Source organism: Trachurus trachurus, assembly GCF_905171665.1.
Source record: "Trachurus trachurus genome assembly, chromosome: 9".
In the NCBI taxonomy this organism is placed as follows: domain Eukaryota; kingdom Metazoa; phylum Chordata; class Actinopteri; order Carangiformes; family Carangidae; genus Trachurus; species Trachurus trachurus.
The window spans coordinates 29,196,068-29,221,407 of record NC_139895.1 but is presented as its reverse complement, the minus strand read 5'-3'; the positions used below and the strand labels follow the sequence as shown (position 1 = coordinate 29,221,407).

Genomic DNA, 25,340 nt, shown 5'->3' with positions numbered 1-25,340 from the left:
CCGGGATGGCATCGGAACCAGGACCAGGACCAGAACCAAGGTCACCAGAACCAGAACCGAGACCATATCAAAACCAGGAAATGGACCAGACCCGGTTCAGTAGTGGAACTGGAACCGAGACCAACAACGGAACTGGAACTGAGACCAGAATTGGGACCAGGACCAGAACCATCAGAGCTGGGACCTTGCTAGAACAGGAACCAGTAGCAGAAGCAGGACCACCAGAACCAGAACCATATCGGAATTGGGACAAGGACCAGAATCAAGACCGTACGGGAACTGGGACCAGGACAAAAAGCTGGAACCGAAACCACGGCCAGAACCGGGACTAGGACCAAAACGGGGACCAGAAGCGGGACTAGAGTCAGGGCCAAGACCGGCATCAGAACAGGGACTGGGAGTGGAACCGTTCAGACTCCTGGGTTTGACTTCACATTGCTATGAACTGTGGGTAATTTCCTTGTAGTCAGTATCAACACTGACTTCTGGTGAGGGAGCATAAAGAACTCACTGACTCAGCGACTTGATGATGTGACAGGACAGCCCTCACACACTCACACACTTCACGTGAACGGGCCTCAGTGAGTCTGTAAGGGATCACATTGTTTTGTATAAGTTTATCCACAAATCTTCTGTAAGAACGATCTCAAATCATACAATTTAACATTGAGGAAATATATGGTACGAGTCCCAGACTGTGTACGTGACAAAGTACTAATCTGTGAAAACAGATCAATCGCAGCAGTAATTAAGATCTTTTCATGTTTCCTTTGGCACAAATGGCAGCCATCTTAAAACCTTCAGATTTCAAGTATCTGATGGTTTTTATCAAATTGAGTCATTTTCACATTTGAAATATTTGTGTAATAGTCTATATTGAAATATGAGGAGAAACAAAAGACACAAGTCCATTTTATTTTTGATGTTTTTATTTTCTTAGAAAAGTTATTAAATATAGGTGATTTACTTGCTATATACACCTGAAGACAACTTCAGTAGAGAGAACAGAAAGCATAGACTGGTCAGTATGACACATGATGAACACATAGAGACACTTGTTGTATCAACATGACAAAGTAGTGATGGTGAACAACTGCTTCACTGATGAAAACAGTGCAGAGTCCTACAGCTTGGATGTGGTCTGGACTCTTGTTGAGCTCACAGTACTGGTTTGACTGGAGGCCGTCGTCATGGTCACAGCTCCTTTCTTCTCAGACCTGAGTCAACAAAGGACAGCGTTAGTAAAAAGCAGTGGAAGCCTGGACCAGTCACAGTGGTGTTTGATGCTGGAGATCCTGAGCATCATCACTTTGTCATGGTGTCTGAGGGTTGACATCTTACTTGTTGATATTTTCCTGAATGTATTTTCCAAGTCGGGAGTTTGGATTCACACATTTCTTTCCAACTCCTCTGAGGTTGACACTGAGAGGGAAGAGAGATACGTGTCAGAGAGAAGCTGAAGAACAACACGTCAGTGGATGTTCTTTATTTCAGCTCAGCTACTCACATAATCTCTGTGTTTGAACAGAAGATGCTTGGACGGTGTATGACTGGCTCTCCCTGGATGAGCTTTGGGTTGATCATGGCGAAACCCTTTGAACACATGCATCTCTGAGATGTGTTGTCTTGTCCTGAGGGAGGAGGAGACAGGACCTTGTTAATTACAGTTCATCACTATCTGCAATAATTTCCACATTACATCCAGCTTTTAAGTTGTTGTACCATTGCCACCATTGTTCAATAGCTGCAGACATTTTCAGCTGAAACACATTGAAACCTGGAAACGACTTGTGTTGCAACAAGTGACAACAGAACCTGAGACTAAATGGATCATGGTCATGAAGGAATCACAACAATAAACTCTCACAGTACCTTGTGCACAGAGGACCAGCAGACAGGTGAGGAAGGCAACGACAGCTGAGTTCATGGTTGGAGCTGTAGACAGGTTCTGGCTCTCACTGCTGTGTCTTCATTCACTCTGAGCTCCTGATGCTTCACAGCACATGGATCTCCCTCTTTATACACGATATACAAGTTTCACTTTATAATATCCCCTTTCACTTCCTCCTCTTCTTCCCTTTTCTTCCAAAAAGCCTGTTTCTCAGAAGCATTCTTGTTTGGCTAATTATGTCTCAATGAATAGGAAATGCATGTACTGTAATTCACATCAAAATCATCATCAATTTACTTGCCCACCAAAAACACAGTCTAATGATTGATGGAGAAAAGCAACTTCTCCATACACTTTCCACACAAGAGTGCATTCAGTGAGTTGTAAAGCCCCTTTATTTTGGTGTCACTTTCTAATGTTGCAATGTTGCAACTTAATGTTTAAATCTGTGAAAGGTGTGATTACACTCAGGGTCCCAGACACTGCAGGTTCAATTTGTGTCAATAATCAAATTGTGTTCGCTGAGCAGCTCTTGTCTCTGCCTAGGGGATCTCAAAACAACATGCACCGATAATTACAGGTAATAAACTTACCCCTATGACTATAGGGATTATGGAAATAGGTGAATTTGCCAAAAAAGTTGGACTATCCCTTTAAAGTTACCTAACCGGAAGGTGGCTCAGAAGAGAGATAATGATATCCATACAAACAAACTGAAGGCTGAGATTTGTCATTTTGTTTTCACGAATAAGATATTGACCTTTTTCCATCTTTTCAGGCCAGTGGCTTTCGTATGTCTAAATCAGCAGCAAACAGTATTCAAGAGTGTAAATATTGATTGATTGATTGATTGATTGATTGATTGATTGATTGATTGATTGATTGATTGATTGATTGATTGATTGATTGATTGATTGATTGATTGATTGATTGATTGATTGATTGGTTGATTGATTGATTGATTGATTGATTGATTGATTGATTGCATTTATTTCAAACCAAACAAAAATGATATCTCACATACAACAACAAAAACATCCACGGCCACGGGACACCATATAACCAAATATCGAACAGGACAAACAACAACAACAACAATAACAACAACAACAGACACTAACAACATCTAACACTGTTTGAAATGGGGATGGAAGAAGCAGAGCTTATCAGTTTCCAACCCCAGACAACACACAAACAACACAACCAAAGCACAAAGTCACTCTCCAAAACCCCTCCCCCCCACAGTCATCACATTAGTTTACATCATTTATCTCTCCTCCTCTCTGCTATACGTTTCAAACACCCCTTTTCTAAACTTACTTTTAAATTGATTAACGCTTTTGCTGAGTTTAATCTCTACATCCATTCCATAGAATAACTCCTCCGACAGAAATACACATACTTTTAAGAGTCGATCTTACACTTTGTTGTTGCAATTTGAGTTCTCCTCTTAAGTCATATCTTTTACAACCTTCCCTCTCATGAAATAATCTTTGGATTATACAAGGAAGAAGATTATTTTTTGCTAAATACATGATTAATGCAGTTTTAAATTTTACCAAGTCAAAAAATGTTAATGCAGATGCCTTCAAAAAAAGTGGCTTAGTGTGATCATTGAACCTAACATTGAAAACTGTTCTTATGGCTCGTTTTTGTAGTATGTACAGAGGCAACAGGTTGGTTTTGGTTTATTTCTGAAATATGATGAACTCTTTCAAGGTAATTTTGAAAAGTTGTTTCCGTTTCATATCCCATTTCTTAGAAAGTCCCACAGGCTAATTATGTAGTTTAACATGGAAAGACTATGCACTGCATGACAGAAGTTAAAGCAGAGTAAACAAAAATGACCACTTCCTGGTTTTATCCTCCATGAGCCAAATAAGTCTGTCCTTCCTGTGTTACAGCATTGAATATAAAAGCCAATGGTGATACTGCAAAATATGATGTCACAGTGAGGTTAGCAATTGACCATTTTGATATAAAGGTTAACAACTAATTTCATCCCTTTAGACATGTGAGTTACATTATGATTAGTCTATGACTTTGTGAGTTATAACCAATGTTACTGTTTGACTGTGTGTCTTACACATGTCTGCACTGACGCTGCTTTTACAATAATTTTGAGGGTTTTTTAATAAATATTGTGTCAGAGTTATGATTGGACTGAAACCAAAATTGTGGTGTGTAAATGTGTGTTTATGGTAGGACAGTGTGTAGGGAAAGTGCTGGTTGAAATGGGTGAATGTGATTAACAGTGTAAGTGCTTTTTGTTTGTAAAGATGAGCTATATGAGCTATACAAATAAACTTGCCTTGCATCATGCATGCATCACATCCAGATGAGACTACTGCAATAGCACCCTCTATGGCTCATCATCCAAATTCCTCAATAAACTTCAACACAAGACCACACCACCCCGTCCTCCAAAACCTGCATTGGCTCCACATCCACATCACACACTGTTTACAATTTCAAATCCTCCTCCTCCTCCTCACATAAAGTACTTAACAACCAGGCCCCTTCCTACCTCACAGACCTGCTCCACCATCCCCACTCCTGCAGCCTCCACTCATCTGAAGGAAATCTCCTCTCTGTACCTGCACAGACCAAGCACCAAACCTGGGAACCTGCAGAGCCTTTTCTGTCGCTGCCCTCTCCACCTGGAACTCACTCCCCAAACCCATCAGAGACTGCACACACCTCCCAACCTTCAAATCCCAGCTCAAAACTCACCTTTTTAAATTAGCTTTTGATGTGTGATTATGTGTATGGAACTTTTCATTTTTATCTGTGTTAAGTGTCTTTGAGCAGCTGTAAAAGTGGTTACAGTAACATATAAAATAAATTAACTGTTATTTTTTATTTCATTATTATTGTTATATGCTGTTCATTTATCATTGGGGACTTCTATGTTTGGTCACTCCATAAATCTAACCAGTTGAAAAAGAAGTCTCTCTGCAGACAAACAGTCTGAAGTGTCTCTGCTTCTGAGAAACAGGCTTTTTGGAAGAAAAGGGAAGAAGAGGAGGAAGAAGTGATAGGGATATTGGAAAGTGAAACTATTGTGTCATGGTGCACAGCAGCGCTGTGATGTGATGTCATGTGAAACCGTGTATAAAGAGGCAGATCCATGAGCTGTGAAGCATCAGGAGCTCAGAGTGAATGAAGACACAGCAGTGAGAGCCAGAACCTGTCTACAGCTCCAACCATGAACTCAGCTGTCGTTGCCTTCCTCACCTGTCTGCTGGTCCTCTGTGCACAAGGTACTGTGAGAGTTTATTGTTGTGATTCCTTCATGACCATGATCCATTTAGTCTCAGGTTCTGTTGTCACTTGTTGCAACACAAGTCGTTTCCAGGTTTCAATGTGTTTCAGCTGAAAATGTCTGCAGCTGTTAAACAATGGTGGCAATGGTACAACAACTTAAAAGCTGGATGTAATGTGAAAATTGTTGCACATAGTGATGAACTGTAATTAACAAGGTCCTGTCTCCTCCTCCCTCAGGACAACAAGTCAACACATCTCAGAGATGCATGTGTTCAAAGGGTTTCGCCATGATCAACCCAAAGCTCATCCAGGGAGAGCCAGTCATACACCGTCCAAGCATCTTCTGTTCAAACACAGAGATTATGTGAGTAGCTGAGCTGAAATAAAGCACATCCACTGACGTGTTGTTCTTCAGCTTCTCTCTGACACGTCTCTCTCTTCCCTCTCAGTGTCAACCTCAGAGGAGTTGGAAAGAAATGTGTGAATCCAAACTCCCGACTTGGAAAATACATTCAGGAAAAATATCAACAAGTAAGATGTTAACCCTCAGACACCATGACAAAGTGATGATGCTCAGGATCTCCAGCATCAAACACCACTGTGACTGGTCCAGGCTTCCACTGCTTTTTACTAACGCTGTCCTTTGTTGACTCAGGTCTGAGAAGAAAGGAGCTGTGACCATGACGACGGCCTCCAGTCAAACCAGTACTGTGAGCTCAACAAGAGTCCAGACCACATCCAAGCTGTAGGACTCTGCACTGTTTTCATCAGTGAAGCAGTTGTTCACCATCACTACTTTGTCATGTTGATACAACAAGTGTCTCCATGTGTTCATCATGTTTCATACTGACCAGAGGAGTTCAATGTGGCTTAGTGCTATTTTAATTTAAAAATAACAACTATAGCCTACGGTTGCCCTCTGTCAGTTTTTCCTTCATCAAGATCATAGTAGCCTATATTCACTGGCTTGATGGTGGAAAGACTATATTGTGGCTAAGAATTGTTCTCAAGAGGTTCCACCAGTCGGTGCTCTCTGTTCTCCTTCCTGAAGTTGTCCTCAAGTGTATATAACAAGTAAATAATCTGTATTTAATAACCTTTTTTCAAGAAAATAAAAACCTCAAAAAAAAAAAAAAAACAGTATCTTTTGTTTCTCCTAATTTTTCAGTAGAGTAGGCCTATTACACAAATATTTCAAATTAATGACATGTTCATCCCTCTGTGGCCATCAATTCGCTAAATACCACCAGCTACTGGAAATTTAAAGATGTTAAGATGGCTGCCATTTGTGAAATTGGAAATGTGAAAAGATCTTCATAAAACACAGTGTGTTTACAAACCAAAGTTCTGAATGAAAGTTTGAAAGTAGATCTGAAAACTTTCACTGTTGAGGACTGAACAATGTGGTAAAGAGGAAATGTGATTGTCATTTAAAGTTCTGGGTTTTTACTTAGCTTACTTACTAATAAAAGTGAAAACATGGTAGGCTACAGCAAAGTCATAATAACTGCATCTATAAAAGAGTTCAACACAATATAATAATGTAACAATCAAACCAGGTCTTGACTGAACAAACTGACCTTATTTACAGTAATATCAACATCAACGTGGGTTCATATGCCAGGCTTCAGTAAACACAGATGAGGGTCATGGTAGCCAGTCCCTTCCAGTTCAGTGTGGTTCTTCTGAAGCCTGGAATCACAAAGAAAAGTCACTTTTCTTTTCTTTTCTTTTTTTAAATTTAATTTATTTGTTGAACAGGGACAGTACAGTGCACATTAATTAATATGTCAGATTCACTCAGAAAGCTCCTCTGAACCTTCTGATGGTGAAGTATGGAACATCTCAGACCTGACACCTTCAATTCTGACCCATTTGTACAATACACCACCACCTGTGTCCAGCCTGAAGATGTTCACATGACATCTCACCTACCACCCCACTCCGCTACTCCTATGTCCAAGATAAGATCATTTGAGTCTGTTAGTTGTTATTAATCATGTCAGCATTGAACCATTTGATTTTGATGTTGCCCTAAGTGTTCTGTACAGAGGGACATATGGGATAGACTGGTGCCTGTATAATATATTATACCAATAGGTGGCAGTGTGAGCTTTCATTTGACTGGGAAAACAAACAAACATGAAGCACACTTGATTCTGATTGCTGCCACTTAAATATCCAAGATGGCCGCCACCTCTAACAAGGAAATGCTTTGGCCCAATTCCATAAAGACCCAGGCCCTGAACCCTCACTGACTGAACTGACGTCACTGATCCCCCTCTCAGGACCAGAACCAGGACCACAGGAGCCGGAAACATATCAGAGCTGGGACAAGGGCCAGAACCGGGATGGCATCGGAACCAGGACCAGGACCAGAACCAAGGACACCAGAACCAGAACCGAGACCATATCAAAACCAGGAAATGGACCAGACCCGGTTCAGTAGTGGAACTGGAACCGAGACCAACAACGGAACTGGAACCGGGACCAGAATTGGGACTAGGACCACAACCATCAGAGCTGGGACCTTGCTAGAACAGGAACCAGTAGCAGAAGCAGGACCACCAGAACCAGAACCATATCGGAATTGGGACAAGGACCAGAATCAAGACCGTACGGGAACTGGGACCAGGACAAAAAGCTGGAACCAAAACCACGGCCAGAACCGGGACTAGGACCAAAACGGGGACCAGAAGCGGGACTAGAGTCAGGGCCAAGACCGGCATCAGAACAGGGACTGGGAGTGGAACTGTTCAGACTCCTGGGTTTGACTTCACATTGCTATGAACTGTGGGTAATTTCCTTGTAGTCAGTATCAACACTGACTTGAGGGAGCATAAAGAACTCACTCACTGACTCAGCGACTTGATGATGTGACAGGACAGCCCTCACACACTCACACACTTAACGTGAACGGGCCTCAGTGAGTCTGTAAGGGATCACACTGTTTTGTATAAGTTTATCCACAAATCTTCTGTAAGAACGATCTCAAATCATACAATTTAACAATGAGGAAATATATGGTACGAGTCCCAGACTGTGTACGTGACAAAGTACTAATCTGTGAAAACAGATCAATCGCAGAAGTAATGAAGATCTTTTCATGTTTCCTTTGGCACAAATGGCAGCCATCTTGAAATCTTCAGATTTCAAGTATCTGATGGTTTTTATCAAATTGAGTCATTTTCACATTTGAAATATTTGTGTAATAGTCTATATTGAAATATGAGGAGAAACAAAAGACACAAGTCCATTTTATTTTGGATGTTTATATTTTCTTAGAAAAGTTATTAAATATAGGTGATTTACTTGCTATATACACCTGAAGACAACTTCAGTAGAGAGAACAGAAAGCATAGACTGGTCAGTATGACACATGATGAACACATAGAGACACTTGTTGTATCAACATGACAAAGTAGTGATGGTGAACAACTGCTTCACTGATGAAAACAGTGCAGAGTCCTACAGCTTGGATGTGGTCTGGACTCTTGTTGAGCTCACAGTACTGGTTTGACTGGAGGCCGTCGTCATGGTCACAGCTCCTTTCTTCTCAGACCTGAGTCAACAAAGGACAGCGTTAGTAAAAAGCAGTGGAAGCCTGGACCAGTCACAGTGGTGTTTGATGCTGGAGATCCTGAGCATCATCACTTTGTCATGGTGTCTGAGGGTTGACATCTTACTTGTTGATATTTTCCTGAATGTATTTTCCAAGTCGGGAGTTTGGATTCACACATTTCTTTCCAACTCCTCTGAGGTTGACACTGAGAGGGAAGAGAGAGACGTGTCAGAGAGAAGCTGAAGAACAACACGTCAGTGGATGTGCTTTATTTCAGCTCAGCTACTCACATAATCTCTGTGTTTGAACAGAAGATGCTTGGACGGTGTATGACTGGCTCTCCCTGGATGAGCTTTGGGTTGATCATGGCGGAACCCTTTGAACACATGCATCTCTGAGATGTGTTGTCTTGTCCTGAGGGAGGAGGAGACAGGACCTTGTTAATTACAGTTCATCACTATCTGCAATAATTTCCACATTACATCCAGCTTTTAAGTTGTTGTACCATTGCCACCATTGTTCAATAGCTGCAGACATTTTCAGCTGAAACACATTGAAACCTGGAAACGACTTGTGTTGCAACAAGTGACAACAGAACCTGAGACTAAATGGATCATGGTCATGAAGGATTCACAACAATAAACTCTCACAGTACCTTGTGCACAGAGGACCAGCAGACAGGTGAGGAAGGCAACGACAGCTGAGTTCATGGTTGGAGCTGTAAACAGGTTCTGGCTCTCACTGCTGTGTCTTCATTCACTCTGAGCTCCTGATGCTTCACAGCTCATGGATCTCCCTCTTTATACACGATATACAAGTTTCACTTTCCAATATCCCCCTTCACTTCCTCCTCCTCTTCCCTTTTCTTCCAAAAAGCCTGTTTCTCAGAAACATTCTTATGCAGACTGTTTGGCCCAGACACATGTTTGTCTGCAGAAATGCGTCTTTGTAATTATGTCTAAATGAAGAGGGAATGCATGAAATTCATCATCAGTGTACTTGCCCACCAAAAACACAGTCTAATGATTGATGGAGAAAAGCATTTCTCCATACACTTTCCACACAAGAGTGCATTCAGTGAGTTGTAAAGCCCCTTTATTTTGGTGTCACTTTCTAATGTTGCAATGTTGCAACTTAATGCTTAAATCTGTGAAATATGTGATTACACTCAGGTTCACAGACACTGCAGGTTCAATTTGTGTCAATAATCAAATCTACTTCAAACTTCTCATAGCTGCAAAGAGAAAAACTTGACATTCAACTGGTTAGATTCATGGATGGGCCTTTGCCTTGTCTTAACAACTACAGAAAGCACAATGCTAATTACTCATACCCTCCAACACACATTTATGCAGCACTTTTCCCAACACACTCTCCTACCATACACATATTCACCCACCCGTGATAGACAATTTAATTTTCAGTCCAATCATAACCCCTACATAATATTAATCTTTTTTTTTTTTTTAACTGAAAACTCTCAAACTAAAGTAAAGTAACATGAGTACAGACATAGACACAGTCAAACAGTTACATTGGTCATTTTGGTAAAGGAACCAGAATTTCATACATAGATTAAAAAAGACTTAAAAATAAGAAATACTTCTGATTTGTGTTAATAGTCAGGAATCTAGATGTTTAAATGAGGCAACAGATCACAGAACAGTGTTAGGAGAGCAGGTGGTCTCTGCAGAGGATGGAGACACACATGAGTGTGCACAGGGATGGTGATACCAGTCAACATTCCTTGGAACACAGAGGGAGCATAAGACTGAATGATGGAGTTCAGGTAGATGGTGCAGCCCCCCATGTCATCTTTATGAAATAATAATGAAACATTACGAGATGGAGTTGTTATTGAGGCAAATGCATTGCCAGAACTACATTCCAGACATGGCTGCTGGGCAGAGTGATTTCAAAAGGGCAAGTAGTTCCGAGTATTTGCTTCATGTGTTGTAATGTTACATAATTTACTGTTGTAATGTTACATGATTATTTCATAGCGTGATGAATGTGCAGGTCACAACTTGTCAACAAGAGCGTTTTGGAGTTGTTGGATTGTGTATTTAAAGAGTTGTGAGGAACAGGGGACAATGTAGCCTACCGTTCACCTCTATTGTGTTCGCTGAGCAGCTCACGTCTCTGCCTCGGGGATCTCAAAACAACATGCACCGATAATTACAGGTAATAAACTTACCCCTATGACTATAGGGATTATGGAAATAGGTGAATTTGCCCAAAAAGTTGGACTATCCCTTTAAAGTTACCTGACCGGAAGGTGGCTCAGAAGAGTGATAATGATATCCATATGTGGCGAGGTGGAGTGGTGAATAGTGGTGAGTGGTTGCCAACAACGCCACCTGGGGAGTTTCGCCCCAGGAAATAGCCACTGTTTTTTCTATAAAAATGAAAAAGGTCACGCAGGCTCGAATCACCACAGGGGAGAGTTCATGTATCAAAAGGATAATAATTTATTGTCACAATATTGTTTTTATAAAACTTCAATAGTTGCCAAAATATTTCACATTCACAACAGACCGGGCCAAAGAAAGGGGAATGGACAGGGCTGGGCCAGCCACGGCGACCCTAAATCAAACCAAGGGGAAGGAGAAACAAACCAAGAAAATAATATCACCCGTGACACTGCACACACACGCAATGGAGGAGTGAAGAAGCCACCACCAGGGATTGGGCCGCCGCGCTGGACTACAGCACCTGTCCACAGGGAGAGAGGGAAAAATTAAGATGGCCGCAGTCTAGCTGACCTCGCACACACACCACAAACAATTAAATACTATTTATAATACAAAACCAAATTAAACATAATATCTTCTTAAAATATTCAAATGCAAATTAGAGGAAAACAAACAATTATCAAACCCGCCCCCCCCACCAAAAGAAAAAGGAAAACAAGAAAAAAAAAGAAATAAATTGTTAAATATCTCCGAGGTCACTGTCGTCGGCAACAACAATCATTTAATCAAAACCATGTAATCGAGCCAAACAAAACAGCAGCAAACATCATGGTGGCCGATGACCGGAACACACCAGGACGCAGGATAGTGTGCAGAACTAGGAGAGTGGGGGCCGCTGGTTACAGCGCCCCGCTGTAAAGCAAGAGAGAGACAGTGTCACAACTAGCGCAATGATGTAAAACTGCAACAGCAGACAATTAGAGCAGCCTACCTCTGAGCTCTACTGCACCCAACACGCGCCCACCAGAACCGCTCGCTCCCTCCGGCTCACCGCCGCTCCGAGCACTGCAACGGAGCGGGAGGATGAAGCCCCAGGGCCAATAAAAGTAAAACACCAAACAATAACTAACACGGCATGCTTACCTTAGTGATATGACGGGGAGACTCGGGCATGCACGCCAGCCCGCTCACCGAACGCGCCGCACAGCAGAGGCAGAGAGGGAGAACAGCGACCAAACACACCTGTCCCAATCACACACACAGCGTCGCTCCACCAGCTCGCCGTTGCTCCAACACTGCAACGGAGTAAAGGGATGAGGCCTCAGGCCCAATAACAGCAAACACAAACCAGCAAATACGCAGAATTCCTACCTTAATGGTACGACGGGAGGACACAAACAAGCACGCCGGCCAGCTCACCGGACGCACCGCACAGCAGAAGCAGAGAGGGAAAATGTCGACCAACACAGCTGTTTTAATCACCTAACAGTGCCGTCCCCCCATTAACCTGCGCCAGGCTGACAACAGCGCCATGCAGTGACCAGGAGGGAGATGACTCACCCGGTCACATCTACCCCACCTTTCTTGCATCGGCGTCCCGACGATGAACCACCGTGAAACCTCAACTCCAAGGCCTAAAGTGAGCAGACTGAGCAGTAAGTACGGGCTGCTCATTGGTAGCACCATCTACCTGACCGATGGAGCGTGGGAGATGATAGACATTTGAGTGCAGACCAGCTGTTAAACGAGGTGTACGACGTGGAGCCTGCTGACTGGAACAGGGTGGATCCCTGGGAGGGTGCGACGGAGCTGGTACAGAACCTCCCGGCTGTGGAGCAGCGCCGGGGCTGGACCCACCTCCTAGGTGGTCTCTCCGAAGTTGGCGTGAAGAGCCAACCGAGCTTGGCACCACTGGGGTGCGGGGCAATGGGGTTTCTGGAACCAGCAAGTAAAGATTATCAACAGAAGAGTCGCTGTCAGCTTCCAGCACAGCTGGGGGAGGTTGCTCCTCCGGGGGTGGAGTAAGGGGCTCGGGCCTGACGACAGCCTTCAACATGTCACGGTGTACTGTCCGCTCTTGATGCAAAGCCTCCACAGGAGCGATAGTGTACACTGCACCCTGACCTGGAGCTTTCACTACTTGATAGACCAAAGAGCTCCAGACATCCTGAATCTTGTGCCGACCTCTGACACCAAGGTCCCGCACATATACCAACTGACCAACCTGAAAAGGCACCTCTCTGACTCTCTGGTCATGCCTCTCCTTTCGGCGGCCTGCAGCAGCCAACAGCCGCTCCTTAGCACCCTCAAATGCTACCTCAAGTCTCGCTTGATGCTCAATGATCCAATCCTGTACCTCGCCTGGGACCGGGTCCTTAACTCGACCAAGAAGGAAATCGATGGGAAGCTGTGGCTCCCGCCCACACATCAGGAAAAAGGGGGACTCGCCAGTAACCTGATGTGATGTGCTGTTATAACTGAAAAGCAGCTGTGGCAAACAAGAAGCCCAGTCCTGTTTCTGTGAAACTGGCAGGGTGCGAAGAAGATTGTGGAGAGTTCTGTTGAACCGTTCGCACTGCCCATTCCCGGCAGGGTGGTATGGAGTGGTGCGGGATTTATTAACACCATACAAGCAGCAAAGTTGTTTGATCAACAGACTCTCAAAGCAACGACCTTGATCTGAGTGGATGCGACTCGGAACCCCGTACCGGTAGAACCATTCATGTAACAAAACACGAGCAACGGTACAAGCCCGCTGATCCCGGGTGGGGACAGCTACAGAAAATTTACTAAAGACATCAGTCATGACAAGAACATTTTCAAAACCACTTCGGGAAGGCTCAAGCAGTGTAAAATCCACAGCCACAATTTCATTTGGCCGGGAGGCCAACAAATGGCCCATAAAGCTATGTGGCACCGAGCCAGAGTCTTTTGCAACTTGACAACGTTCACATTCCTGTACCCATCTCTTTATGTCCAGGTACATTCCTGGCCAATAACAACGACGCCTGACCAATTCGGTGGTCCGTTCAACGCCCTGATGACCATGCTGTTCGTGAAGTTGTTTCAAAGTTTCCTCTTTGAGAACTGCTGGGAGGAGGAGCTGAAGAATCCCCTCTCCACCCTCCGGGAGGAAGATCCGACGATGCAGTACCCCTTCATGGTCAACCAGACGGTCCCACTGACGTAACACAGCCATGACTGATGGAGAAAGCTGACGCCGTTCAGCTGCAGAAGGCCGAGTTTGCCTCCTCCAGAAAGACAAGACCTCCTTCAGGAGCGGATCCGCCTCCTGCAAGGAACCAATGTCGACAGTGGACTGGCCTGGGAGGGCCGAAACGACGGACTGGGTCACCGTCGCCCCAGGAGCTGGACGTGACACTTCCTGAAGGACCTTGGGGACTGGCGTACCAGGCAAGAGTTGACCGATGGCGCTGGATACAACTTCGGGCTTCCGGGAGAGCGCGTCTGCATTTTTATTACTGCGACCCGAACGATACTTTATTTCAAAGTCAAAGATGGCAAGCTGCGAAGCCCATCGCTGCTCTGTCGCCCCAAGCTTGGCCGAATTGAGATGACTCAGTGGGTTATTGTCTGTAAAGACGATGCACTTGTGCCCCATCAGATAGTCACGGAATTTTTCAGACATGGCCCACTTAAGTGCCAAGAACTCTAGTTTCATCGAGCTGTAATTGCTCATATTGCGCTCCGTGGGCCGGAGGCCTCTACTAGCATAAGCAAGTGGTCTTACGCCATTTTCTGTCTCCTGGGAAAGGACAGCTCCCAAACCACTATAACTCGCATCGATCTCCAGGATAAATGGACGCGAGAAATCTGCATAGCTCAACACAGGAGCAGAAACCAGCCTGGACTTAAGGGCCTCAAAGCTCTCCTCGCAGTGGGACGTCCAAGCATCACTAAAGGCCTGCCCTGACCCTCTTCTGGACTTCGTACCGGCAAGAGTCGCCACCAGCTTGTGAAGGGGGGCAGCCAATTTCGCGAAGCCCTCTACAAACCGCCTGTAGTAACTCGCAAAGCCGAGAAACGAGCGCAACTCAGCCACTTGGCGTGGACGTGGCCATTTTGCCACGGCCTCGATTTTAGCAGGGTCGGTGGAAACACCTTGGCTGGAGATAACATGCCCCAAATAATTGACCTGCTGCTGAAAGAACGCACATTTCCCCAGCTTAACTTTCAGGCCTTCTTGTTGGAGCCGGCCCAGAACGGCCTCCAGCCGTTGTAAGTGCTCACTGACGGAGGAAGAGAAGACAATAATGTCGTCTAAGTAAAGAAGCAAAGACTGACCTTGCTGACCCCCGAACATTCTCTGCATCAATCGTTGAAAAGTGCTCGGGGCATTACATAACCCGAAAGGCATTCGATTAAATTCAAAAAGTCCAAACGGTGTACAGAATGCTGTTTTGGGTTTGTCTTCCTCTGCAACTGGAACCTGGTTGTATCCGCTAGCCAGATCTATCGTGGAAAACCAACGAGCACCACAGAGAGAATCCAAACTTTCCTCAATGCGAGGGAGAGGGAACGCATCCTTCCGGGTCTTGGTGTTCAACAAACGATAGTCTACACACAGTCGAAGTTTCCCGTCCTTCTTTCTGACCAAAACAATCGGCGACGCATAAGGACTGCAACTTTCCCTAATGATCTTGGTCTCAAGAAGCTGGTTGATATGAGACTTCACCTCTTCGTACTCAGAGGGTGGGATGCGGCGGTAACGCTGCCGGACTGGCGCATCATCCAGCAGTGGTATGTTATGCGATATGAGATTTGAGCAACCCAAGTCACCATCGTGGGTGGAAAAGACAGAATGGTACCGCTGCAATAATGATCTCACCTCCCTCTGGTCCTCATCAGACAATGTAGCCAAGTCACTGGATGCTAGCTCATCCTGTGCTACACTGGTTGCTCCCTGGGCAGAAACACTGGCGGTGATCGACTTAACCTCAGTCACGCCCGGAGGTAGACTGATTACCTGGGCCCCACAGAGGGAGCCAAGACGAGTCCGAGGGTACAGAAGAACATCTGTCGTCCCCACATTGATCACCGGGATGTAAGCAGTGCCTCGGATGACACGAACAAGACAGGGAGAAGCAAGCAAGCCACATGGCAGACCAGATTCCAAGGGTTCGAAAAGCACAGCCTGATCGCTGGCCTGCTCGGGACAAGTGCTGGCGACAAGCCTAAGGACCCCACCAGGTATTCGTATCGTCCACTCACCCCCGACCCTCACAGTGCCTGTGCACGGGTTTGGCTCGCTGACTGAGGACTGATGGTACTGCTGCAGCGCTTCAAAGATTGGACCTGGAGCGTGCGACACGGGTGGCGAGGCAAACAAGGAAGAACCATGAGTTCCAAAAAGCTCTCTGTAACAATTGCGAATGACGTTCATCCCCAAGATGCCAGGGACGGAAGACACAGTGCCGGGGGGGTCCTTGACGACTAACACCCCACAGCGAGGAATGACCTTTCCACACAATAAAACATTAAGCTCTAAGTAACCAACATAGGGAATTTCTAACCCGTTAGCGGCACGCAGCTGCAGCCAATTGCACGACCGAAGCCGATCCTGGTCCCAAGATGAGAACTGCTGTTGAAAGAAGCTCTGAGTAATGGTGGACACCATAGACCCAGTGTCGACCAAACAAGGGACATGAACACCACTAAACACAACATCAATTTTTGGACATGACGACATCAAACCAGCAACTAACTCTTCCTGTGAGCCCTTGACTTCCCCATCTGAGCGGAGGCCCGCCGACTCAGAGGGTGTCAGTTTTCCGGCTGATGAGCCGAGGAGGTCGCCCTGGTAACCTGAGGGTTTGCACCACCAAAAGAGTTGGCCCGTGCCCGAGGGGGTACGGTTGGGCCCCGGCACTCCCGTGCGATGTGGCCTGGCTGTTGACACCTTCGACAAATTAAAGGACCATTTCGAAAGAAATTCCCTGGTGGTCGTGGGGCCTGCAGAGCAGCCACAGTCTGCGTGAGCTGGTCAAGTTGGGCCTGTTGACGCTTCAAAAGTTCCATTAAATCACTCATCTCTGACCTGGGAGGGGCAACGGGATGACGTGGGTGGGAGTCGCTTTGCACCCCATACTGGAGACCGTAAGCTGATGGTAACGAATGGCTTCGCCCCCTAAACCCACTTGATTGGCCCTCCCTTTCCCATCTGATAGCCTCAGCGCGTACGTCCAACAAGGAAGCGGTCGGCTTGCTACGGACGTACTGTTTAAGCGTTCGACGGAGAGAACTGTCAAGAACATGCTCTACAAATTGGTCACGCAAAAGATCCCCAGCATTAGGAATCCCGTCGGGTGCGCACCGCTCAACCTGCTCCATTAAAGCCAGCAGGCCCAAGGAATACTCCTGCAGAGTCTCCCCCTCCTGTTGTTTCCTAGAGAAGAAGGCCTGCTGCAACGTTACATAAGATTGTGCACAGCCATACAGTTCCCTCAGAATAGCAAAAATCTTAGCTGGATCTCCTCGCTCTGTGCTGGGCCTAAACCGGATCTCCTCTCGGGCTTCTCCATCTAAATGATCAAAAATGAACAGGGCTTTGTCGGCGGCGGAAAGGTGGCGAACCCGCATGCATACCTCGATCTCCTCCGTCCACTCAGCTATCCCTAAACCTGTCTTCCCATTAAACAAGGGACATTTACGGTCTCTGGGAACCACAACCAACCGCTCCGTGACAGTAGCAGCACTAGATGGGGCATAGCTAGCTGAACCGGAGGGACCTGCAACAGCTCCACCGGGCACGTCCCGGGAAGCAGTGCGCTCCCGCTGTAGCTGCTCATTGTCTGCCTCTAGCTGTGACACTAAATCCCTAAGTCGCTGTACCTCATCCGCCATGATGGCTGTGGAATAGCACCAATACTCACGATACCGAAGTCTGGTTCTTGGGATGGATGCTGCTGTTTTGACTCTGTAACTAGAAACAATAATATCAATGAAAAATAAAAATAAATCAATCTCAATAGCAAAAAAAAAAAAAAAAAAAAAACACAACAAAAAAAAAAAAAACACGTCCCTGCCCCTTTAAATGTGGTGATCCTGCCAACAACGCCAAGATGTGGCGAGGTGGAGTGGTGAATAGTGGTGAGTGGTTGCCAACAACGCCACCTGGGGAGTTTCGCCCCAGGAAATAGCCACTGTTTTTTCTATAAAAATGAAAAAGGTCACGCAGGCTCGAATCACCACAGGGGAGAGTTCATGTATCAAAAGGATAATAATTTATTGTCACAATATTGTTTTTATAAAACTTCAATAGTTGCCAAAATATTTCACATTCACAACAGACCGGGCCAAAGAAAGGGGAATGGACAGGGCTGGGCCAGCCACGGCGACCCTAAATCAAACCAAGGGGAAGGAGAAACAAACCAAGAAAATAATATCACCCGTGACACTGCACACACACGCAATGGAGGAGTGAAGAAGCCACCACCAGGGATTGGGCCGCCGCGCTGGACTACAGCACCTGTCCACAGGGAGAGAGGGAAAAATTAAGATGGCCGCAGTCTAGCTGACCTCGCACACACACCACAAACAATTAAATACTATTTATAATATGTAGCCAGGGAATAAATCCCAGCATTAAAATAGTTTGCAATGTTCCTTTAAACCCGAAACCAGGTTATAGATTGTGTGAAAAGTAGTTCCCTCAACATGAGGTAAATCAGACTAACTTGTTTGTTTTGGTGTTTTGGTATTTGCCCTGCTACTATTGGTCAGTGAGTAGAAACGTCAGGTTTTCTCTGTGGGGATTGGCCAAGGGGCGGGACCAGAGAGATCGGGGAGAAGTAAAGAAAAAAGAGAGGAGAGAGAATTGAGGTGTGCTCCGAAGCATGGCCGCTGTGTGTTTTTCTTCCTCGCCATTGCGATTAGTCTGCAGCTAAGTTCGCTAATGTAGAGTGTGTTTAATGAGTGTAATCTTACTCTCACGTTATGTGAAGGGTTAATTGAGGTACACTGTGTTGAAAGACTGAGTTACGGAGCTACGGAGTTAACGAGCAACTCTACAGACTGCATCGTGATAGCACACATGCTAATGTTGTGCTAGTGCTTCATGGACAGACTGTGACTCTCGGACAGAGTCATAGACAGTGCGCCGTGGGATCGGACCAACTCGGGTGAGCTGTGGTGGTTGAGGGAGACCTGCCGTGTCTTTCCTCCAACGTCGGCGGACGTCGTCGCGGCAACGAGAAGGTTAACGAGCGGCTTCAGTGAGTCTCGGACGAGGCCGGGACTTTTCCTGTATCAGCGGCTGCAGGTACAGAGACTGAGAGACTGGTTCAGCGTGGGTGAGTGAACACGGTATCGGACACCGTGTGGCCAGCGTTCCACAACACCTCACAACTCATCCACAAACAGGCCTGCAACGGGGGGTTTGTTATTTTCTTTGCCGGCTGTTGTATTATTATTTTTCTGTGGGCCCACACTAATTTTGAAACGTAATATTCTGTGTTTCAGAGATTCAGGTTTGAGTAACTGATTGATATTTTCCTTTTGAAAGAGGTTTACAAGTTTACAAGAAGGGTTGAGAGATTCTGTGCAATTAACAGTGATAATATTGCCTTGGTGAATTTTAAAGGGCACTTGCCTGGTTTTTCGTTTTTATTTAAACTTCTGAGATTAAAGGTCAACTATGTGATTTTCTTGAAATACTCTAAATTGGGTTATTGACACTCTAAAAGCAAGAGAGTAACATTTGTGTTTCTAAAGTAACCTTATTCAACCCTTACATAAATATTTTTGATTGTGTGAATAAATAATTCATTTATTTTAATTCATGATCCCTCTTGTGTCAAGTTAATAAATAGTGATTACAAGGTAATACATAGTGGTTAAAAAAGCTTTAAAAAGTGGTTTAAAATCAGAGGTGTAAAGAGTAAAAATACTAAACTCCTGTGTCATTTTCAGTTCATGTTATCTGAGGAGTTTGTCAGGTAAGCTGGGTTACAGGTCATAATACATAAAGCAACCCTATAGTTAATAGCATCAGACATAACAAAGTAAAAGAACCCTTAGTGCTGTATCTTAAAGCCAGGATACTTAGAAAGCGCTACAAATACAAAACCAAATTAAACATAATATCTTCTTAAAATATTCAAATGCAAATTAGAGGAAAACAAACAATTATCAAACCCGCCCCCCCCACCAAAAGAAAAAGGAAAACAAGAAAAAAAAAAAGAAATAAATTGTTAAATATCTCCGAGGTCACTGTCGTCGGCAACAACAATCATTTAATCAAAACCATGTAATCGAGCCAAACAAAACAGCAGCAAACATCATGGTGGCCGATGACCGGAACACACCAGGACGCAGGATAGTGTGCAGAACTAGGAGAGTGGGGGCCGCTGGTTACAGCGCCCCGCTGTAAAGCAAGAGAGAGACAGTGTCACAACTAGCGCAATGATGTAAAACTGCAACAGCAGACAATTAGAGCAGCCTACCTCTGAGCTCTACTGCACCCAACACGCGCCCACCAGAACCGCTCGCTCCCTCCGGCTCACCGCCGCTCCGAGCACTGCAACGGAGCGGGAGGATGAAGCCCCAGGGCCAATAAAAGTAAAACACCAAACAATAACTAACACGGCATGCTTACCTTAGTGATATGACGGGGAGACTCGGGCATGCACGCCAGCCCGCTCACCGAACGCGCCGCACAGCAGAGGCAGAGAGGGAGAACAGCGACCAAACACACCTGTCCCAATCACACACACAGCGTCGCTCCACCAGCTCGCCGTTGCTCCAACACTGCAACGGAGTAAAGGGATGAGGCCTCAGGTAGTGATGGTCCTTTGACACCGAGGCTCCGACACATGCGCCGTAGCTCATGAAGCAAATTGTATCGAACCAGTGTGCCGAGGCGTGGTTTGGTCACGTGACTTGTGACGTATGAACCACTTGTATGACGTTTGAAGCAGTTCAGTGCTTCAGACGTCAATCGAAGCACCTGATTGGTTCGGTTTGTCATGTGAAACACCTGGCGCACCAGTCCAGGCCAAGCACTTTCTGTGCACGCCGGCATCCTCTGTCCCGTGCGAACGCACATTTTCGAAGGCGGGGGAAATATTGTGCAAGAAGAGAAATCGCCTCAACCCCCACACTGTGTCTCAACTTTTGTTTTTAAATAAAAATTCACGACATGTTACAGAAGCACACCCTCTGCCCAGTTCTTCAAGCACAACATCTGCACTGTCTAAGCACAACATCACTGTCTAAGCACAACATCCTTACATAGGCCTAACCATGAATGATCAATATCCCCCAACCTTGCCCAAATCAATAATTTGAAAGGAGGTCTGCCATCAGGTTATAAAATTAATAACTCTGAATATTTCCTGGAGTTGCTACATGTGGTAGTGCAGTGGTTAGTATATCAGACTTTACTGCAAGCAACCTAGGATCGAATCTTGGAAGGGGTTTTTTTTCTCTCTCTCTCTCTCTCTCTCTCAACGTAATCCCTGATCCTGACCCTAATCATGCTTCTCGCCGGCTTCAGTTCAGTTCGATTCTTTATTGAACATGTCATAGGCTAAAAAAAACAAAAACAAACCAAATAACAAAAATAAAAAAAATCAGATAAGTGCATATTGGCAATCATCATCTCTAAAAGAAAATTGCCTGCCATGTTCAAAAGGGGTAAGAAGAAGTTAAAAAACTTTTCTGGTCCTACCCCCTCTATTTATATACTGTTAATCAAAATAATAATGACAATAATAAGGCTTCACATAGCCTACAAGATGCAAAAGGAAAATATACACCCATCTACTTGCAACGTTTCTGTCATAAAACGTTTAGACTTGTTAAGACTAGTAAACATTTTATGACAGAAGAGATAGAAGGTTGAGGTGGGAATCGAACCCCGCTCCCCCGCATTTCAATCCACATCTCTCTCCACTACCCTATGCAACCCAATCGTAAGTAACGCCACCCCAGTGCCGTTTCGACGTTAGTATGATGATACATCCACGCGTTAGCCACTCTTTGAATCAAGTTGGTGTTTCGGCTCGGAAAGATCACGTGACTAGTGACGTATGAACCACTTCACTGCTTCAGTCGCTCATGAAGCACCGTAATGTTTTGGTTGTCTCGGCTCTCTGTGGGAGCTGAGCTGAGCCATCAAAGCACATACAAACTGAGGCGACAGAGATTTGGTTGTTAAGTGTAGCGTCAGGCCGTTAGCCTATCAGAAATGGAAGGATATTACTAAACCATGGTAGGTTTGGAGGAGTGGGAAAGAAAATGATTGAAGCGTTCTAACATTCATACTTGTAGGATTTGAAGAAGTATGAGCAGGTGTACAGCTGAGGTTGAAGACTAATAAATATGACCGTTTGTGTCTTGTTCATCTTTTAAAATGAATAGTCTTTTGTCTTTCATGTGAGCTAACTAGCTCACCACGTTTATTTACTTCTTCATACAAGTACCGAATAACCTCTACAGGAAGTGTATCTACATGTCATTCACAATCAACAGCCCCCTCTATTGGTCACCACTGGTAATGACACATTAATATCAACACATCCCCCTTTCTCTGAAGTTATTAACTTTGAGCATAAGAAAACATATGCCTTAACACACTTACGTAATACCATTACGATAAGTCAGAATTATTGTAACCACAATTACAACATTTTCGTTTCTATATCAACTTCTTGTAAACTGTTATCTCTAGCTTGTTCTGTTGTTGAACTGTTCACCATATTTTCAATAAACACCAAGTTCTTAGACAAGCAAACACATTTCAAAACCAAACAATCCTTCTTTCATTCTCTTTTTTTTTTTTTTTTTTTTTTAACACATTAGAACAGTATCAGCATCCAATACACGGATTTAAAGGTCAAGTTTAACTGGTCTTTTGATCTGACGTTCAGATCGCCTCAGTACAGGTAACTCTGTGGAAGCATCACTTGTGTTCACCTGCACATGTCCATCTGATTTCAACTCAGGCACTGTGGCAGCCCGTGACACAGCATTCTTCTCATCTGCATCACCACACAGTGTCCCTTGAAAAGTCTCTTTGGTTTTCAGAAGGTTACGACGGTTCCTTCTGAACACATGTCCATCCTCAGTTCTCACTTCATAGGAACGTGGTCCTATTTCTTGAAGAACTGTCGCTTTTCTGTTCCATGCATCCTGGTCTTGGATTCTCACCACATCATCCTTTGCAAGTGGTCTGAGAGCTTTTGTTGATTTGTCATAACGCTGTTTTTGTTTCCATTTCAAGTTCTCCATTTTTGACTGAATCTCAGATTTCTGTTTGCTCTCTGTGTAGCGAGGCAGTGTAGTGCGCAGCTTGCGATTCATCAAAAGTTCTGCTGGGGAGAGACCACAGTCAAGGGGAGCAGACCTGTAGCTCAGCAGAGCTAAATATGGATCTGACTTACTGTCTGTAGCCTTCTTTAAAAGCTGCTTAATGATATGCACTCCCTTTTCTGCTTTGCCATTTGCCTGTGCATGCTGAGGACTGGATGTGACATGACGGAAACCATATTGTCCTGCAAACTGCCGCCATTCATTGCAGTTATAACACGGACCATTGTCACTTACTACAGTCTCTGGTATTCCATGCCTAGCGAATATTGACTTTACATGAGTAATAACACTGTTGGCAGTTGCACTTGTGAGCAGAGCAATTTCTGGGAAATTGGAATAGTAGTCAATAACTAACACATAATCTTTCCCATTACAATGAAACAAATCTGTTCCTACTTTCTTCCAGGGTTCAGTAGGAAGATCAGGAATCATCATGGGTTCCTTTGCCTGCTTGCTCTGGTGCCTTTTGCATGTTTCACATTTTCCTATCATATTTTCAATGTCCTTGTTTATACCATACCAGTATACAGAGTCTCTGGATCTCCTTTTACATTTTTCAATTCCCAAGTGACCCTCATGCAGTTTCTGTAGTACTTCAGGTCTCAGGCTGTGTGGAATGACAATCCGATTGTCTCTTAATAACAGTCCATTTGCCACACTTAGCTCAGATCTGATGTGATAGTACTTTGGACAGGATCCTCTGGGCCAGCCAGTTTGGAGGTGTTCTATCACAGCTTGCAACTCCTTGTCTTTAGCAGTCTCCTCACTTATTTGCTTTGATTTTGCATCTGACACAGGCAGAGACTCAACTATCATGTTGACATGATTTTCTACCTCTTTTTCAGTGGAACTCACAGGACTCATCTCAGGAGCTCGTGATAGTGCATCGGCTAACACTAGGTGCTTGCCAGGTGTGTATATCAACTCAAAGTCATACCGTTGCATTTTCATGATGAGGCGCTGAATCCTCGGCGACATCTCATTCAGGCTTTTCTTGATGATCGACACGAGAGGACGGTGATCTGTCTCAACTGTGAAAGTGGGAAGTCCATAAACATAACAATGAAAGATTTCCAGTCCATAAGTCAGTCCAAGACACTCTTTTTCAATTTGAGCATATCTGCTTTCAGTCTTAGTCATGGATCTGGAAGCATATGCTACTGGCTTCCAGCCTTCTCCTTCTGCCTGTAGCAAGACAGCACCAAGCCCGTCCTTTGAAGCATCTGTGGAAATCTTCAGTCTCTTGGTTGAATCATAATAAGCCAACACAGGAACAGTTGTCAGTGTGGTCTTTAATGCCTTCCACTCTCTCTCATTTCTCTCTGTCCACTCAAATTCTGTGGAGTCATGAAGGAGCTCTCTTAATGCTGACGTTCTCACTGACAAGTTTGGTATGAACTTTCCTATAAAGTTTATCATGCCCATTACTCTAAGAACACCTTTCTTATCAGTAGGGCGTGGCATGCCTAGGATAGCTTTTATCTTTCTTTCATCAGGCTCAATGCCCTGAGCAGACAGCTTGTCACCCAGAAATGTTATCTCTTGTACACCAAATTGACACTTTGCACGGTTTAGTCTCAGTCCATTTTCACGTACTCTTTGGAGCACTTTTGTCAGTCTTTCATTATGTTCTTGCAGGGTGGACCCCCAGATGACCACGTCATCGACATAACAACGGACCCCTTCTAGTCCCTCCAACATGTTGTCCATGGCACGATGAAAAATCTCAGAGGCTGAGATTATGCCGAATGGCATTCTGAGAAACCTGTATCTGCCATAAGGTGTGTTGAAAGTGCAGTACCTTGAACTTTCCGCATCCAACTTGATTTGCCAGAATCCCTGCGCTGCATCAAGTTTTGAGAAATATTTGGCTCCTGCCATTTCACTTGCAATCTCCTCACGCTTCGGTATCTGGTAGTGCTCACGTTTTATGTTCTTGTTTAAATCACCAGGATCCATGCATATTCTCAGTTCTTTGTTTTTATTCTTTTTATCCACGCACACCATCGAGTTTACCCACTCAGTAGGTTCCTCCACTTTTGTGACGACTTGCATCTGAGACATCCTGTCCAGTTCCTTTTTAAGACGCTCG

General features: G+C 44.7%; 1 protein-coding gene and 2 long non-coding RNA genes across 3 annotated transcripts; 1 reads left to right on the top strand and 2 right to left on the bottom strand.

Moving 5' to 3' along the window:
* Positions 1 to 911: 911 nt before the first annotated feature.
* Positions 912 to 1,979, bottom strand: LOC310991117 (C-X-C motif chemokine 11-1-like). Its single transcript, XM_083978700.1, has 4 exons — positions 1,873 to 1,979; positions 1,508 to 1,631; positions 1,342 to 1,422; positions 912 to 1,217 (listed from the first exon to the last, which is right to left on the bottom strand). The coding sequence occupies exons 1-4, from the start codon at positions 1,925 to 1,927 to the stop codon at positions 1,124 to 1,126; spliced, it is 354 nt and encodes a 117-aa protein (XP_083834826.1). The 5' UTR covers positions 1,928 to 1,979; the 3' UTR covers positions 912 to 1,123.
* A 3,075-nt stretch (positions 1,980 to 5,054) lies between these two features.
* Positions 5,055 to 5,677, top strand: LOC310991298. Its single transcript, XR_014595611.1, has 3 exons — positions 5,055 to 5,154; positions 5,396 to 5,522; positions 5,608 to 5,677. It is a non-coding gene; the product is annotated as an uncharacterized lncRNA (long non-coding RNA).
* Positions 5,678 to 8,441: 2,764 nt separating this feature from the next.
* On the bottom strand, positions 8,442 to 9,083 carry LOC310990862. The gene is made up of 3 exons (XR_014595598.1): positions 9,011 to 9,083; positions 8,845 to 8,925; positions 8,442 to 8,720 (listed from the first exon to the last, which is right to left on the bottom strand). It is a non-coding gene; the product is annotated as an uncharacterized lncRNA (long non-coding RNA).
* Between the last annotated feature and the right edge of the window lie 16,257 nt (positions 9,084 to 25,340).

Coding starts and splice junctions, on each gene's coding strand:
- LOC310991117 (XM_083978700.1), bottom strand. CDS start 1,927: ATGAACTCAGCTGTCGTTGCCTTCCTCACCTGTCTGCTGGTCCTCTGT. Junction 1,632..1,872: donor GCTGGTCCTCTGTGCACAAG/GTACTGTGAGAG, acceptor CTCCTCCCTCAG/GACAAGACAACACATCTCAG. Junction 1,218..1,341: donor ATTCAGGAAAATATCAACAA/GTAAGATGTCAA, acceptor TTGTTGACTCAG/GTCTGAGAAGAAAGGAGCTG.